We start from the raw sequence: 18119 nt of genomic DNA, 5'->3' as shown, positions 1-18119 counted from the left end.
ATATTATATATTATGTTGCACTTAATATTGCATTTCATACCTTTGAATATCACATTGGCATTAATGATTATTGCAGTGTTGACTGTCACTGGTTGGCCTGAATAATTATGCATTATTTAGTTTTTCAATCATTCTATTGTATAAAAGTTGCAGTTTATTGGTTCCTTTATTAGTCCTACAATAAGGAATTTATGGTGCTTCAGCAGCAAAGTGGATGACCAAAATATAAAGAGGCATCAATAAAAAAAAAACAAGAAGAAGATAGAAAAAAAATGGGGGGGGGGGGGGGGGGGGGGCTGGGGTAATAATTCAAGCATGAATATAATAATTAAAAAAATAAGAAAAGGAACACTATAAACAGAGGAAATATACAAATAGGACCAGTATATACAATACAAGGAAACTCAGCAGTTGAATTTACACTGTTGCATGGTGGGAATATTAATATTACACACAGAATTATTAAAATAGACCTGATTATTGATCGTTAAAATTAAATATTTACCTTTTTAGCTTTTTAGTAAATTATTTCATTTTTTAATCATTTTAGTGCACAAAATGATTTTAAAGAATTAGAATAATGCTTCAGTTACCGATGCCCAAAGTTAAAGGAATGCCTAATAAAGAAAAGTGACTATAAAATATTTCATATTTTCCTTCCACATTTGAATGAAAAGTTGTATGAAGCACATGACCTTCAATCTGAGACTGAATCGAACTACCTTTCCCGTCAGTACGCGCGGCGGTGGAGCGGAAGAGGCGGAGTTTGACCCAAAATGAGGGAAAATAAGAACATGTCCGAGTCCCTCTCTCAAGCGGGAAAAGAAATACCGACGAAAAAACAGAAATTGAGCAGTGACGAGAACAGTAACCCCGATTTGTCAGGAGACGAGAATGTAAGCAGTCAAACCGTATTGTTTCTTTAGCGATAAACGGCCCATAAAGTGCTGTTAGCCTGTTAGCATCGTGCTAAAGTAGCCGGCCAGCTAAAGTGGTTTGCTAGCAGCAGCTTTGTTCAGCTGAACCGGCTACATTCAGACAGCTGGTGTAATTTAGCTCTGTGGACATTAGTTGGTTGAAACTTTAATCTGTTCAGAATACACTACACACAGATAATATCAGACTTTTTAATGTACACACACTAAATGTTTTTTTAACGCTTAGATCATCATTCACGTGTGACCTGAGGTTAGCATTAGCGCCAGCTAGCAGCTAATAGAAGTTAAACAGAGAGAGAATTCATTGAAATGTGTTGTAGCACAGTTAATTAAAGATCTGCCTGAGAACTGTTAGCTTGAGAGATTATCAATATATGTTAATAGTTAATGAGATAGGTCAGGACAAATGGAATCAGAGCCATCTGTCTCTAGAAAACATTATTTACCTCCTTTCTACAAATATAAGCTACATAAATTTGTTTCAGTTGTGTTTATGTTAAAGGTCTTGTGCAAGAATGAAGTGCTGCAAGCTTGTAAAATAAGTAATGAGGTGCTACGAAGAACAGATATGTCCTCATCAAATATGCACAGATGTAATACAGATTATTGTACTAATTCCACACATTGTCACTCATTTGTATCATGTAGAAGACTGTAATTGTAATTATTTTTGACAGATATTGCAGCTGAGTTACAGGAAATGATACTTTTCATTTTTATTGAAAAACAGTATGATTATGGGATGATATTGGCAGGGATTTGCACTGAACAGACGTTTCCTTTAGTTTGTAGAAGATGATGTGTAGGCCAGGACATCTCTGCAGCATGACAATATTTAACTTTTTTTTTTTTTTTTAACCAAAACACATTCCCCTTTTAACAAACAATGGACATCCTGTGATTTGAAAATTGCCATATGCTTGTACATTACAGCCTGCAAAACAGCTCTGCCCTATAACTACCAAAACCAGACATCCATGAACAAATGAGTTTGAAATAAAATGCTGCAATACCTTTGAATTGCATTTGTGCAACATCTTTGTACTGAGATGTAATATGTAAAATCCACCAAGAAGTCTGGAATTTTGAAATGGAAAATGTATAGGAGGAACCTTTTTTGCATCTTTTTTTTGCATTTGTAGGATGATGCTGTCAGTGTTGAGAGCGGGACCAATGCAGAGCGACCAGACACACCCACCAACACTGCCAACGCTCCGGGCAGGAAGAGCTGGGGGAAGGGCAAGTGGAAGTCCAAGAAGTGCAGATATTCTTTTAAATGTGTCAACAGCCTGAGGGTGAGTACAGACCGTTGAAACCATGACTTTAATTTACTGACACAAATTTCCACTGACAAACAACTCTGGTTCGCCTCAAAATCCACCAACCACCTTAACTGTTAGATAATCCAAGTCGATTTCTAAAGGAATAAAGTCTTATCACTCAACCAAATATCCAGCCTGTGTCAGATGACTCATGCTTATTTCACCCTCTGAATTTTGGTAATAATGACCTAATTCTTTCTGCAGGAGGATCACGGCCAGCCACTGTTTGGAGTCCAGTTTAACTGGCACAGCAAAGAGGGAGACCCGCTGGTGTTTGCCACCGTCGGGAGTAACAGGGTGAGTGATCATCAGGCATGTGGTATTAAAAGTGGCACAAATTCTTCATACGGCCTGTCTTCTCTTGGCTTTTTTATAGCAGATTTTGGTATGTCTTATACAGTTAAATTAATGCAGTCGTTAGCATATTGTGCAGCCACACTTGTGAACTCGTCTAACCTTTTTTGCATAAAAAACTACTTTTGTTTGTATTTGTTGTTGTCTTGTTATTCACTTAAATCTTGCTGTCTTCTCTTCCCCAGGTAACTCTGTATGAATGTCACTCTCAGGGAGAAATACGACTCTTGCAGTCTTATGTCGATGCAGACGTATCCTTTCACTTTCACAGTTTCAAGTCTAGTTGCTTTTGTTTTGAACAGCTATTATGTGTAACTGCAAACATGCTGCAGAAAACAGTGAGTGATTCAACCATCTCTTGGGAAAGGTTAGCTGAAAGATCTCTTAAGGCGGTTTTTGTTTTAATTGCCTTGACTGAACGTGTTCAAAGGCAGATGAGAACTTCTATACATGTGCCTGGACCTACGACACCAACACGAGCCACCCACTGTTGGCTGTTGCCGGGTCCCGTGGCATCATTCGGGTCATCAACCACATCACAATGCAGTGTATCAAGGTAAAAATCTGTCTTTTATTGAGACCAGTACAAGGCACGGCTGTGTAATAATCCAGCTGTTTAATCAGCATCTCTATATGTCACACCTGTCAGGTTTATTTTCACAAATGAGAAGTGCTCACTAACACACATTTGTGAACAAAATGTGAGGGAAATAAACCCCTTGTGTGCACAGAAGATTGAAACAGGCATGTATGCATGTGTGTATATTAGGGGTGGGAATCTTTGGGCACCTGCCGATTCGATTACAATTACGATTCAGGGGCTACGATTCGATTATAAAACGATTATTGATGCATCTTTATGTATATTGATGCACTTTTTCACAAACACATTTCTTTTTGTCTCACTGAATAAGCATTCGTCACTTGCAATTTTTAAAAACAGCGCATTTGTAATAAGAATTCATTTCGATTATATTTTATTAAACTATTGGAAATATGTGCAAACTGGAAAGTACCAACAGTAGCCACTAGTAGCCGCAGCAACAGCAGCCTGCCGTCTCCCCGACTCCTCCGTCGGGTGGAATCGAGTTACGGCTTCTCATGTTTGTTGTGTTGCCAAAGTATTTTATTTTAGCTCGACACAGCTTACATATAACGTGGCTCTTGTCCAGTTCGCTTCCGCCGTCGACGTTGTAGAAGCCGAAGTGTTTCCACACGGCTGCTTTTAAATTAGAAGGAGCTGTTCGGACCTCATGGCGAGGTGGCTGCCGGTCGGCAATGTTTGTTTTCGGCTGTGCGCGTGTCGCTCCAGGTGCGCGTCCCAAAGTGTCCCGGCGATGACGCGTACCGCGCTTCTTAGTTCCACATTATTTAGAAGCTTCTGTATCACTTTAATTAACAGATTTAAATAATCGAAATTTGTACGTTTGTGAATCGATTCAGATTCGTCCACGTCCGAATCGCGATGCATCTAAGAATCGGAAATTTCCCCCACCCCTAGTGTATATTATAATTTACAATTACGTACATTTTATTTTCATTGCTGAGGAAGGTTAAAACAATTTCATGTCCTTAATTATAAGCTCTTTGTTTTTAAATGCAGCATTATGTGGGTCACGGGAATGCCATCAATGAGCTCAAGTTTCATCCGAGGGATCCAAATCTGCTTCTGTCTGTTAGCAAAGGTAACAAAAAAAAACACCTTCAAAATGCTTAACAAAAACAGACGAATCTATGACACAGGACAGCGTGTCACAAGGTCCTCTTTATGGATGTAACAACATGACTTTGACGGCTTTATAGACGTCACCTCGACACTCATCCATGATTTGCTGCTTCCTGCTTTTTGTCACAGGCTCAAAATCTATAAAGTTTAATAATTGTTGGTTACAGTTTGTTGTCAGAGTGTAAAAACACTGTGTGAGCGTCAGGTGGTTCCTTAATCTGAGTCTCTCGTGTCCCAGATAAGAGCAGACAGCTTGTCCTGCGGCTTGATGAGGGTCATGTGAAGGTTTAATCTTTTTATTGAATCAGGTGCTTGTTGACTGAGCACATCATATTTTTTTATTTTCTTGGCACCATGTAGGTGTGTTGTTTTGTTAAAGAGCATGATGTTCACCGTTGGATCAGTGTAAAAGAGGTGTCACTTGTTAATCCTGCTGTTACTCCTGCCAACAGCTGCAAGTGATGAACTAATTGAGACTCTAAAGTTCAATAACAACAGCAGGATAACAGAATGATGGTAAAGTTTTTGGATTTTTTCAAGAAATTGTGCAGTGTGTAAGTGAGGGAGAGTGAGCAACAGACTGAGTGCTGCTCATAGCGGAGCAGAAACTTAAACTTCACAGTTCAGGTTACGGTGTGACAGTTAATAAACACTGCAGCTTCTTAAGACCAAGAAAAGTTTTGTCTGTTGTTGTAGGGCTGCACGATTACTCGTAAAAAATCTCAATTCATACATCTCAATCTCATTTCTAAATGGTGATGATTCATTTGTGGCCATTCGCGCTGCGCTGGATTCACATATTGACTGATCTGCTTTGGGACAAGTTGAATCTTTTAAGCACTTTGTTATGTCATATGCATCTCAGACTTATTTTACTTGAGTAAATAATAAGAATCTGAATTCTTGAGTGGCAAAAATTGATTTACGTTTTGCTGTGGTAAATAAATCTGTGTTCCTGACTTGTCGTTTGTGTAGCTCTTATCTCAAACGCATGTTTGTGCACTCTACCAGTTACTGAGGGTAACATTTGTCTCTTTAGCTGCTAAATGCTCCACTATGTTCACCAGCTAGTTGCTAACTGTCTCTCTGCTGATCAGTGGCTTTTTAGAGCTTTTACTCAACAGTAAAAATAATGAAAGTGTCAGGTAGTTGATTGCACGTATGAGACGATTTTATTTTATTAATTTGTGACTGGACTTGTTTCCTCAGATCACGCCCTTCGTCTGTGGAACATTCAGACGGACACGTTAGTGGCGATATTTGGTGGAGTGGAGGGTCATCGAGATGAAGTCCTGAGTGCTGTGAGTGTCTTTACATCAACTCCTCTGACAATGATAATACAACCATAAAAGAGTCATGAGAATTGGAAACAAAACCAACCCACTCTTTTTTTTTTTTTTTTTTTCAAATTAAAAGCACTAAAAGTTAAGAGGAGTTCCTCTGTGGAAAAACTGTAACGATGAAATGAAAACATGTCCAACATTAAATAGGTTTAAAAACAAAATACTGAACAGATAAAGGGTGTGTGTGTGCAGGATTTGTAGGTTGATTTTTCTAACTGAGTTGTGTTGGTGAAAACTGGGGCAATATGGAGGAATATTCAAACTTTTTGTAAAGTGATTCGCTGCTGTTTGTTGCTCTTGTTGCGATTTTTTTTCTTATGAGTGAAATAAACTAAATACAATCAAAATGTCATATACCTGGATTTATTTTATTTAATATTCCGTCTGCAGGATTTTGATCTCCTGGGTGAAAAGATTATGTCATGTGGGATGGATCACTCCCTAAAACTTTGGAGAATAAATTCAGAGCGGATGCAGAAAGCCATTCGTGGATCTTATGAATACAACCCCTCAAAGACCAACAGGTAAGAATGATACAATGCTCTTTTCACAGTTTCTACCTGCGTAAACTTGCAGGCTCTCCTCAGGTTCATGGTTTAATCTTTGTCTCTGTTCATTGTGTGTTTTCTTCAAGGCCTTTCGTCTCGCAGAAAATTCACTTCCCTGACTTCTCAACGCGAGACATCCACAGAAACTATGTGGACTGTGTGCGGTGGCTGGGGGACCTCATTCTGTCCAAGGCAAGTTCCCATAATCATACTTCAACAACAATAACTTCAGAGTATTCAGACTTAGTTTTATTTCAGATTTTGGTAACTTAGCATACATACAGGCAAAAAAAAAAAAACACTATGTGTATTTGCAGTCATGTGAAAACGCCATCGTCTGCTGGAAACCAGGGAAGATGGAGGACGACATCGACCACATTAAACCAAACGAGTCAAATGTGACGATTCTGGGACGCTTCGATTACAGCCAATGTGACATTTGGTACATGCGCTTCTCCATGGACTTCTGGCAGAAGGTGAAGACATTTATTCATCTTTTATTTGTAGCTTATGTTCATTTTTCCAGGTCTCATTTTGAATTTTACACCATGCATGAGGAGAGACGTGGCCTTGCAGCTCAGATCTGATCCTGTTTCTGATATATGGTGTTCTGTGATGCTGATTTGCAGATGCTGGCTCTGGGAAACCAGGTGGGGAAGCTTTATGTGTGGGACCTTGAAGTGGAAGACCCTCACAAAGCAAAGTAAGTGAAGAAAAAGCTTGAATCATAACAGATAAATCACAGTTTTAAACTCCCTCTGTCACTGATGATGATTGTTATTAAATTCACAAAAATATGAATGCAGTTTGGTGTCTGTTTCATATCAGACTGCTGTTTTAATATTAAGTGACACACATTGAATGAAACTAAGCATGACGTCTGTGTCTTCTACTCAGCCAAAGTAAACTGTCAAACAACTCAAATAAAAGACAGGACAGATCAGGTTTAAGTTTGGACTTTGAGTGGAAAAAATCAGGGTTTCGACAAAATAACGAACACAGAATACCAATTTGGTGAAGCTCTTAATTTTTTTCGTTATTGAGACAGTCACGTGGTGATTTGTTTGTTTTTTTGTGAAGCAAATACACTGTTTACTGTCTATACTGTTTACAAGATACAAGATATGTAGTGATCATTACACAGCAGAGCTGTCTGGTGAGATTTTGATTTATTTTGAAGCAGCTGGTTTCTACTAATGCAGCTTTCCTTTGTTTTGCTCATGTCCTCATGATTTGTGAGACTTTTCTCCTTGTGAAAAGTTTCTAAGAGACAGAAACACGTCTATAAATATTTGTTTGTAATATGTTTCGGTCAAAATATAATTCCTGGATAATATAACGTAAAACAGAAAATAGGAATGAGACAAAATATTTGTGCATTTATTTTGTTGGCTGACCCTCTAATCATCAATTGTCAGTTTATGATTAATAATGTTTAATTTGCAGCATTCATAACCACTTTCTTAAGTACTTTATTTAGCAAAAATTAGAAATTTTGTGAAGATTTTCTCTTCTATCATTTGTCTGAATGAAAATCTGAAAGTTAAAACAGTCACAAACACAAGTTCCTCTTGTTGCACTCAGCATGTATGAATTTTCCCGGGCTGCACGTGTGAACGCCGTCTCCTCTCTGGTCTCCAGGTGCACCACACTGACCCTCCCCAAATGCACGTCGGCCATCCGACAAACCAGCTTCAGCCGCGACAGCAGCATCTTGATAGCCGTGTGCGATGACGCTTCAATCTGGCGCTGGGATCGACAGCGCTGAACCGTTTCCACCTCAAAGAGTTTTTGGTTCTGATGCTTCGCCCCCTTCCTCTCCCCCGACTCGCAGCCCTGTTGTACACCTCTACACTGCAAGAAATGTCAATTTTAGTCTTATGTGTGGTCTACAAATATATTTCCTTCAAAAAAAAGTGCGAAACTGTGCCAAGGTAAGATGATTCGTTTTGTTGTTTTCATTTCCTGTTTGTCTGCCAACAGGATTTGTGAGGAACGAGTTTAACAAGGGTTGATGAGAAAAAAAAATCAGTGTGGGATGTATTCCTTTCTAGTAGACTTGCACCGATTTCAACTTTCTTGGCCGGTTCCGATTTCCGATTTTTGAGAGGTCTGACCTACCGATTCCGATTTTGGCCGGTTCCGATTTTCAGTCTTTCTAAGAACTGTAAAACATTTTTGCAACTTCTCTTGTAAATGTGTTCATAATAAGACACTGACTATTAGGGGTGGGGGAAATTTCCGATTCTTAGATGCATCGCGATTCGGAAATGGACGAATCTGAATCGATTCACAAACGTACAAATTTCGATTATTTAAATCTGTTAATTAAAGTAATAAATAAGGTTCTAAATAATGCGTAACTAAGAAGCGCGGTAGGCGTAATCTCCGGGACACTTTGGGACGCGCACCTGGAGCAGACACGCCGACACGCGCACAGACAAAAACAAACATGGCTGACCGCCAGCCGCCTCGCCGTCAGATCCGAACAGCTCCTTCTAATTTAAAAGCAGACGTGTGGAAACAATTCGGCTTCTACAACGTCGACGGCGGAAGCGAACTGGACAAGAGCCACGTTACATGTAAGCTGTGTCGTGTTAAAATAAAATACTTTGGCAACACAACAAACATGAGAAGCCATGTAAATGCACTGTTTTTAAAAAATTGCAAGTGATGAATGCTTATTCAGTGAGACAAAAAGAAATGTGTGTTGTGAAAAAGTGCATCAATATACATAAATTAAAGATGCATCAATAATCGTTTTATAATCGAATCATAGCCCCTGAATCGTAATCGCAATCGAATCGGCAGGTGCCCAAAGATTCCCACCCCTACTGACTATTAAATATTCATTTAATACTATCTCCAAAATCATCCAGATTACAACCAGGCCTTATTATATTTTTTTATGAAATGGGTGAATTGGGTGAACGTGATCTCGTGAGATCATCTCACGGGATTTCGCAGGACGCGATTTCATGTGATCTTTTGTGGAAGCGGATGTAAACAAACCGGAGACTAACGCGGTGCAACAGTTTGAAGTAAAACTTTGCCGTGAGAAAAACAGACACAGAAGTTAAAGGAGTCTGGATGAGAAAATGTTTGAGGAGACGCATCAACACAGGTTGTTTATTCTTCAGCCAGAACAGGAGGTGAGATTTTAACTGTCCCTCTGTGAACAGCAGTCTGCTGCTAGCTTGCTAGCATTAGCCTGAAGTGCGAGAGAGTTTACGGCTGTTCTGCGTCATTGTCAGCTGCTCTGTCTTGTTGTAGACCAGGGGTGCCCACACTTTTCGGCTTGCGAGCTACTTTTAAAATGACCAAGTCAAAATGATCTACCTACATTAAAAATGAGGAGGCAGACTCACAGCCCAGTCCACCCACCCCGAAAATGATCAAGACAGCAGTAGCACCCCCAGATTGTGACCCCCGGGACCGGGACACCAGCTGTGCACCTGCAACTCAAGCTAACGTCCCAGGTCAAAATGCTAGTATTTCAGAGGCACCGCATCAAACAACTAGCTTCACATTTCCGGGAAGGTCATTTGGTAAAGAAACGTTTTGTCGGTCATTCAGTGCGAGCTGGTTTAGCAAATGGAGATGGCTCCATTATATTGAGGACGGCGATCGCGTTGTTTGTTTCATGTTCATGGAGATGTTTTGGACAGTCTGGACATTGGCAGCCTAATGAGGAGCTTCATCAGCGCCAACCCGGAGAGAAAAGCCACATTTGGAGTTGTGTGACGCCGGTCAGACACTTTTCTTTTCTAATGCTGCCGCCGCGCAGCACACGGCGCCTTTACACAGAGAGTTCAGCACCACAGTGACATGGACAGCAGCCGTGACAAATTGTTTATGGTTGACAAGGTGATCGGCACCATGGACAGTTATACAGACAGATTTTTGCAGTCTTAATTACTGTGCGGGTATTTTTTAATCATTATTATCAATGCAGGGAGTTGCGAGTGCAGCGCAGAGCTTTTTTTTTCTCAGCCCCCCCCCCCCCCCCCCCCCCCGCTGAGAATATGTTCCCGCGGCTATGTCTCACACTGGCTGCCCTGTACATCAGTCAAGTGGCAAATGCCATACTGGGGATGGATGATAGGCTAACATCTAATTTTCTTGTTGAATGGCATGCGATCTACCCACACTCCCTTTGCGATCGACCAGTCGATCGCGATCGACGTATTGGGCACCCCTGTTGTAGACTGTCTGTCTTCTCTTTATCCTGTTCTTGGAATCTGTCTCTGACACCATCTTCAAGCAGACATGTCTGAGTGTGTGTAGCTGTTATCAGGGCTGTGTTGACATCACGGTCAGTTTGTCTGCTGCGTGCATGACGTGACCATCGTGCAGAACATGTGTGTGACAATGACGGGCACAGAACCGGATTTGTGACGCTGACCGGCCGGTCACCGGTCAAGGCCAGTCACGTGAAAATCGGCCCGATTCCGAGCATTGCCGATTAATCGGTGCAAGTCTACTTTCTAGTTCATCTAAAAACCAAAAACCACAGCAGTGCTGGCGAAGACACAGAGCCTGTTTACACCTGGTATTAACATGCATCCTGGGTGATCCAGTCACAAGTGGACAGTTTTAAGAACATCAGTTTCCTCCTGTTATTACAAAATGCCCCTAACAGTAGTAGCCAACATTCTGGGACAAACGGATTCAATGTCTTTTTTTACACACACACCAAAAAAGTATCATTTGCCGATTTTACAAGAAGTAATTTAGAGTTTGTCGTAGAAGTTTATAAAGTTTCTCCTCACTCAACAACTGTTAAAATCATCAGATTTTTAAAGGGAGTCTGGGAACTTTCTCCACGGGTGACAAAGAAGCAGCCTATATTTCTTACTTTTTACTGTGTTTGTAAAATGTAACATGTTTATCATCAATAAAATATCTACTTTAATAAATTTAGTCCAAATGGTGAAATCAGTTGAGACAGTTTTTTCAAACAGCTGCTAAGTGTTGGCAGCTGAGGCACTTTTAAAACAGGAAGTTACAGCGACAGTTTTTACAGCCAAAGAAACAATTTAATGTGTTCAAGCTAATGCCATATTTATAAGATGGTCAAAATTGGTATATTTTGTCTCCATGGGTGACAAAAAAAGTAGCCTAATTTAGTTAGTTTACTGTGTTTGTAAAATTTGACAAGTTCACCTGAATAAATTGTCAATTCTGCTGTAAAAATAGGTGCTTCATATTGGCAGGTAAGATACATGTTAGGATTAGCTATCGGTACAGCAAGGACATGACTGTTTTTACAAGGAAAGAAACAAGTTAATGTGTTGCATTTAATAATGAATTTACAAGAAGGTAGGAATAGTTAGGAACTTGTCGTAGACGGTGTTTCACAAAGTTTTTAAAGTTTTCCTTACTCAAAAACTCACAAAATCATGTTTTTTTTTAAATGAAGTCTGGAGACTTTCTCCATGGGCAAGAAAGAAGTGGCCTCTATTGATTACTGTTTACTGCATTTGTAAAAATGTACATGTTTACTATGATTATATTTACTGTAAATGGTGAAATCAGTTGAAACAGTGTTCAAACAGTTGTTAAATGTTGGCAGGTAACACATACTAAAGACAGGACCAGACACTGGGGCAGTGATGTAACAACTGACTGTTTTTCACAAGGAAAGAAACAATTTAATGTGTTGCTTTTAATGCTGAATTTACAAGAAGGCTCAAATAATTAAGAATTTGTTGTTAACATCTTTTTTGCAAAGTTGGTAAAGTTTCTCCTAAGTCAAGAACTCTTAAAATTGCATGATTTTTTAAGGCAGTCTGGGGATCTTGCATTAGTTACCGACCACTCCTGTACTTACAGCTGTCTGCTTGTGATCAGATCATCTGAACGTGTCAATACCAGGTGTAAACAGGCTCATCATTAATATTAATGTTTTAAATTTAATGACAACTAATGACAACAGCATGTTGGTTAAGTGTTGGTGGAGGTTAAGTGCCTTCTAGCTTCCTATGCAGACTCATTTATCAGAAGTTGCTAGATCAGTCAATCAATCAATCAATCAATCAATCAATCAATCAATCATGCCCATTATCTGCAAGTATGGACATTTTTCTGCAGATTCTTTAAACAAGAGGAATTATCTATCTTTGTTGCCTTGCACATTTTTGTTACTTGTTTTAAGAAAGATTAAATTTTAAGACACAACAGATGAAATGACTATGGTTGATTTTTGTTGCAGTGTTCTGTTTTTATATTAATTTGTTCATGTGAAAAAGCTAAGATTTTTATCTTTTTTTCCCCCTGCGGTTTTCTTACATTCCTGTGCATCTATTTTTTTTTTAACGGTGTCTTTGTTTGCTTTGATGACCTCTTCTTCCTCCTCCTCCTCCTCCCACCTCCCACACAAACACACAATACACTCAATAAAATGTATTTTGTAAATATAAACTCAAGAGTCAGTTTGTGCAATTACTGATGATTGACAGTGGACAAGTTTATTTGGGAAAATGTCAGATTAAGTTGTGTTTGATGTCATTTTTTGCAGAGTTTTTCAATTTCTTTAGCTTTAAAAAAATATAGTAAACTTGCTTTTATTTTTAAACTTTAGAAACTTTTGAAAGTATAATAAAAGTCTGCTGAATGGAGGGGAGGGGATTCTTTTGCCTTTTATTGATGGTGGTGCTTGTATTTGACTTTATTTGGACTTGAATAAAGGTTATTTTTCTACACAGCATGAGTTATTTCTGTACACTCAATTCTAAATCACATTAAAAGCTTTGTGGAAGTGTAGTGTGTAAATAATGTCAGATCAAATAAATTACTGTAGAAGCCCATTCCCACCAGTTAAAGACATCATAATTATGAGATTAAAGGTCTCTAATGAAATGAAAAGTCATATTATGAGATAAAATGTCAATTATGAAATAAAAAGTCATAACTTTCAGATACTAAATCTTTATGAAATAAAAAGTCATAATAATGAGATAAGGGAATTAAATAAAAGTCAAAATTATGAAACAAAGGCAAAGTTGAGATAAGTTATGATCATGTGATAAAAAGTAAAAAATAAAATTACCTATGAAATAAGTAATATTTGTGAGATAAAAATGTAATTATGAGGTAAGTCAGTTCTGAAATAAAAAGTTGAAATGAGATAAAAATTGAAATAATGAGATAAAATGTCAATCAAAAAATTAAAAAAATGAAATCTCAACTTGTCTTTTTGTCCAATAATTGTTCCTTTTATCCAATAATTGACTTTTTAGTTATAATTTCAACTTTTTATGCTGTAATTGTGACCTTTTAATTAGCATTTTATCTTTTAATCACATTTTTTTTTATCACACAATCGACTTTTTTTCTATAATTTTGACTTTATCTCACAATAATGACTTTTTAATTAGAATTTTGACTTAATATGTCTCAGTTGACTTTATTTCATCCTTTCAACTTAACAAATTAAACTTAAACAAATTAACAAATTAAACTTAAACTTAACTTAATTAATTAAAACATATATATTGCTTTATTTTATTTAATTAATCTTTAAGTCCTGATGTGCATTGTTTTGGATCAAACTGAGTCTTTTTCTCCACTTTGTGCTCTTAACCTGGAGAAGTCCTGGTCATGTGACTGTAGTTTCTTTTTTTTCTCACCCTGTCCTCTGCTCTCCTCCTGAAGCCTGTCTGATCAAACCCCGCAGCTCCGCAGTAAAATGACGTTTGGCCGCAGTGCGCTGCGCCGCTCTTATCTCCCTGCGGACTTTTGCCCTCCGGCTTCGATAGGTGAAGATAAACCGAACGGCCTCAGAGCAGCTCCAGCATGTTTTCGCCAAAGTCGCCAAAAAGTTTGTCCAAGTATGTGTCCAAGTCGTGCCAGGGCTTCGGGGAGCAGATCTGTATGGTTGAATGTGCGTGTAAACCGGACTGCACCTGTAGTGTCCACTCAGACAGCAGCAGGAGACACAAGGTAAGACAGGCCTCCGGATAGCTGAGGACTAGTCCTTAAAATCATGGGGACAAGTCTCTGAGTCAGGGATTTTATTTCACAGGTTTCCAGCCTCAGCAGTTTGATTAAATTCAGTTTATTTTGGCGATTGAGCTGCTACAGTAAATTAATTATAGGAGTATTCGCATTTTGTGCTACTTAATGCTACAATAGTACATTTTACTCCACTACATTTTAGCTGCAGGTTACTTTTTAGACTTCTTTTTTTTAATATCACATGTAGAAAATATTATACATTGTTGTAGATAAAACTATAAAACAATATAAAAAATGTAGTTAGCTTCTTAGTTAGCTTCTTGACCCGACAGATAATGGTATTTGTTGCCATGGAAACGATTACTGCACCCATGAACTGGTAGTTCTGCTAGCAGTCCGACTAGCTAGGTAGCTAACATTAGCTCACGTGAGTTGCACTAGTCATGTTGTTATGGTGCATTGACTTTAATATGCACGCACAACACAAAACAATATATTTCAAGACTGTTATTAACAATGGAAACACAGTAATAATGTCAAAAGTTAAATTTAAGAAGTAGAAACGTTATCGGCTTGATAGTTAACATGAGTCATTTACATAATGTCATTAATGGCGCAGTGAGTATAATATAATATAGTTATATATACACAACGCAAACTACAATATATTACAACAATGTTAATAACAATACAAACAATAAATAAATGACAAAAATAACATTTAAGAAGAAACTATTGTTTGCAGTGGCTTATGGGATGAGTAGTTCCTTCACTCTTAAAACAATTGTATACACAGTATTGTACCCTTGTCTTTTTCTCTGTTTTCCAGTTTTTATTTTATTTCATTTATTTATGTATTTGCTCAGAATCAAATGTTTTATGGACATAATTAATCTCATAGTTGGTTTGGTTTTGTTTATCTTACAAAGACCAAATATAGTAGTGAAAAGAAATACCAGCGTACTGGCAGGGATAGCATGGTAAAGATCAATGTCAGAATTTTTTGAGTGATCGCCCACTTTTATTTTCGGTTCTGAAAGTGAATTTCACATTGATTGACTCCACTGATGTTTAAGAAAATCCTGGAACCAAGTCAACCCAGGACATCAAGGACGGCAGTCTAAAGTCTGTTACTTCTGTTGTGACCCTTGATATGAATGTAGTTCTGATCATAGCTTCTAGGGGATCTAGCAGATGCAGTGAAATCATATATAAGCCAATAAATTTGATTTTGAATGAATATTTTGTGCCAAAAGAGCATTTTTACACTAAGTAACTGTATAATAAATGGGATGATGTACAGTAAGCGCATCATTATGGCAAAACAAACACTTATTTAGATAAAACCATGTAAGAAGGTGTTTACATTTGCTTAGATTCCTTTAATTCCCCCCCCCCCCCCCCCCCAATTTTACCATTTTATATTTGTTGCTGTGATCCTGCGTTGGACAAACATTTTATTGTCAGTGAGTGAATGAAGTCAGTGAATCTTCTTTGAGTATCACCTGTAATTTGTAGCTCGTGTTGCTGTGCAGGTGAATGCACTGATTGTATGTGGTCTGGATGTAAGCCAAATGAGTGTAATGTAATCATGCAAGTCATTGCATCCAGGATAAAAGTGTAGTCAAACACATTCTGACTGTTGCCACAGTAACATTAACAGTTTTTATCATTTATTAAACTTTTATATATAGTTTTAGTTTTAAAAGTCACCCTGTAAAGTTGATATATACTGTACAGTATATCTTCAGAAGTGTGAGTCAGCATGTTTCAATGAGCCAATAAATCCGCTAAAATGATGAAAAGCCCATTGTACACAGGTACATTATTACAGTGGATGGATCTGATTGGTGCAACAGCTGTTCAGTCATTAATATCTGTTTTTTCATCTTTAATTATACTACTCTGCTCTGTCTCCGTTGTCTGCAATTGGGTCCAAACCTGAAAACCCTCAAGCCTAACAGAATGAATGAGACGAAAAAAAGACCCAGCAGACTTTTCTGTAGCAGAGGAGCTGGATAAGGCATGCAAAGAACTTGATCAGCTGCACTCAGCCATCCAGGGTAGCACTGATCTAAGGCGCAGGATTTTTGTTTACTTCTTAAAGGAGAAAACTCTTTTGTCGAGGCCCAAAATTTGGATTTTTCCCCTCATAACTCAAAACCTGACAGTGATAGCAAACCTGAAGAAAAAACCAAACAAATCCGTCCATGAGAAAAACACGTGCAACCAAAATACAACAAGGAACACTGACAAAAGACGAGTATGAACGAGCAACTAAGGAGAAAATGACAGTGTTAAATACACTAGGGAGAGGGAGGATAACAAGACACAGGTGAGGACAGTGAAGGACAGGTGAAAATAATCAGTGAACAAAAGAGTGGGAAAGCAGACAAAGACAGGAAGTGAAAACAACAAAGACACACAAGGGAAGACCTATCAGAATAAAACAGGAAGTGACTGTGAGAAACCTAAACCATAACAGGAAGTATTTATATGAAGCTGCCTACCAAAAAGTTAAGACAGTGTGGTGTGTCAGCAGGTTCTCATGATGCAGGTAGGCAGAATATCAGTGATTTCAACTGTAAATAAAGATTGTTAATGATGGAAATATTCCGATTTATTAGAATATGATGAGTATAATAACATGCTGAAGTGATGTTGGGAAAATTAATTAACATAAATAAGAGTAAGCAATTTTCTCTGCATGTTACATCTTTCCCACAGGCAAATTAATTTAGTGATTCAATCAAAATCAATATTTTGCAGAAAAATAAGACAATTCAATCATTCCTTTAATTGTTTTGTTAGATTAGATTAAATTCAACTTTATAGTCATTGCACTTGGTAAGTACCTGTACAAGTCCTTATATAAAATAAAATAAAATAAAAGCAATCAAATAAAATAATTAACCATGTATCACAGTCCAGTACAGGATTGACGCAATTTTTAAAATCTCAATATTGCAATATGTTCATCCAAGATAGTTCAAATAGTTGTAAAAGTAAAAGATGATGGATCAACAGCATTAGGTAAGAGGAAAAATATGTATTTTTGCTTAAAGGATCTAAATTATTCCTTCCCAACTGGTTAATTGTTAGCAGTTATATAATATTACCTTTATCTACTTAGCATTACTTTGCCATTCAGCATATCAGCATTTAATTTTACTGTAGTGTGGTTGAAATAAACCCTTAAATCAACATGTTAGATGTGAAAATACTCTGGCTGTACACACTGTTTCTCTGAACCTGTCAGCAGCAAAACAAGCACTTTTAGTGGACGTATTTAGATGCCTCAAAATGCCTCAATGCAATGTGTCATTTAGATTAAGCTTTGCATTATGCTTAAATAGACAGAATTTAATCTTTAATCGCAGGCCTGTAGCTCTATGAATTCTGCCCCTGGCTGTTTAAGATAATTAAACCATAAGCTACAGTAGGTTGCTGTTTTGGATGTAGTTTACAGTGTGTAGACATACTGTAGGTACACTGCGATGTCATAAAGACACCAGCATTCACTGGACTTAAATTTTGAGGTCTGTGGGAAATGTTTGTCTTGATACACTGTGTGTGATTTGAACTTTGAACAGCTGAGCAGTACTCATGAACCCACAAGTCAACATGTCAGTGTTTACTGTAGTGTAATGCCATGGGGCTCACAGGGACACACCTGTAGGTTCTGTGGTATGTGTCATTGATTAAATATTTAGTTGATTCATCATTTTTGGTTGTTCTGTCCTGTGGAGCCCCAGTGGCCTAATGGATAAGGCACTGGCCTCCTAAGCCAGGGATTGTGGGTTCGAGTCCCATCTGGGGTGGTTTCACCTTTAATGGTTTTTAATAGGCTGAATATAAGAATATAAGTAATAAAGAAGATAAATATAATAAATATGAACCTCCAGATGCTATCAGAAAGTCACCAATAG

The 18119-nt window shown here is 37.9% G+C and overlaps 1 protein-coding gene and 1 non-coding gene across 2 annotated transcripts; both read left to right on the top strand.

Annotated features, from left to right (window-relative positions):
* Nucleotides 1–739: 739 nt before the first annotated feature.
* Nucleotides 740–8253, top strand: eed (embryonic ectoderm development). Its single transcript, XM_084713587.1, has 12 exons — nt 740–896; nt 2081–2233; nt 2465–2557; nt 2800–2865; nt 3045–3170; nt 4218–4299; nt 5550–5641; nt 6074–6207; nt 6318–6423; nt 6549–6707; nt 6861–6934; nt 7873–8253. Exons 1-12 carry the CDS (start codon nt 777–779, stop codon nt 7997–7999), a joined length of 1332 nt encoding a protein of 443 aa, XP_084569713.1. The 5' UTR covers nt 740–776; the 3' UTR covers nt 8000–8253.
* A 9685-nt stretch (nt 8254–17938) lies between these two features.
* trnar-ccu (transfer RNA arginine (anticodon CCU)) lies at nt 17939–18011 on the top strand. The gene has a single exon. It is a non-coding gene; the product is annotated as a tRNA-Arg (tRNA).
* The last annotated feature ends 108 nt before the right edge of the window (nt 18012–18119 follow it).

The sequence above is a fragment of the Lutjanus erythropterus genome, chromosome 24 (genome assembly GCF_056507025.1).
Source record: "Lutjanus erythropterus isolate fLutEry1 chromosome 24, fLutEry1.hap2, whole genome shotgun sequence".
NCBI classification, from domain to species: Eukaryota; Metazoa; Chordata; class Actinopteri; order Lutjaniformes; family Lutjanidae; genus Lutjanus; species Lutjanus erythropterus.
Note: the sequence above shows the minus strand (reverse complement) of the source record. Positions and strands in the feature narration are given on the sequence as shown.

Coding starts and splice junctions, on each gene's coding strand:
- eed (XM_084713587.1), top strand. CDS start 777: ATGAGGGAAAATAAGAACATGTCCGAGTCCCTCTCTCAAGCGGGAAAA. Junction 2,866..3,044: donor AGTCTTATGTCGATGCAGAC/GTATCCTTTCAC, acceptor ACGTGTTCAAAG/GCAGATGAGAACTTCTATAC. Junction 6,935..7,872: donor GAAGACCCTCACAAAGCAAA/GTAAGTGAAGAA, acceptor TCTGGTCTCCAG/GTGCACCACACTGACCCTCC.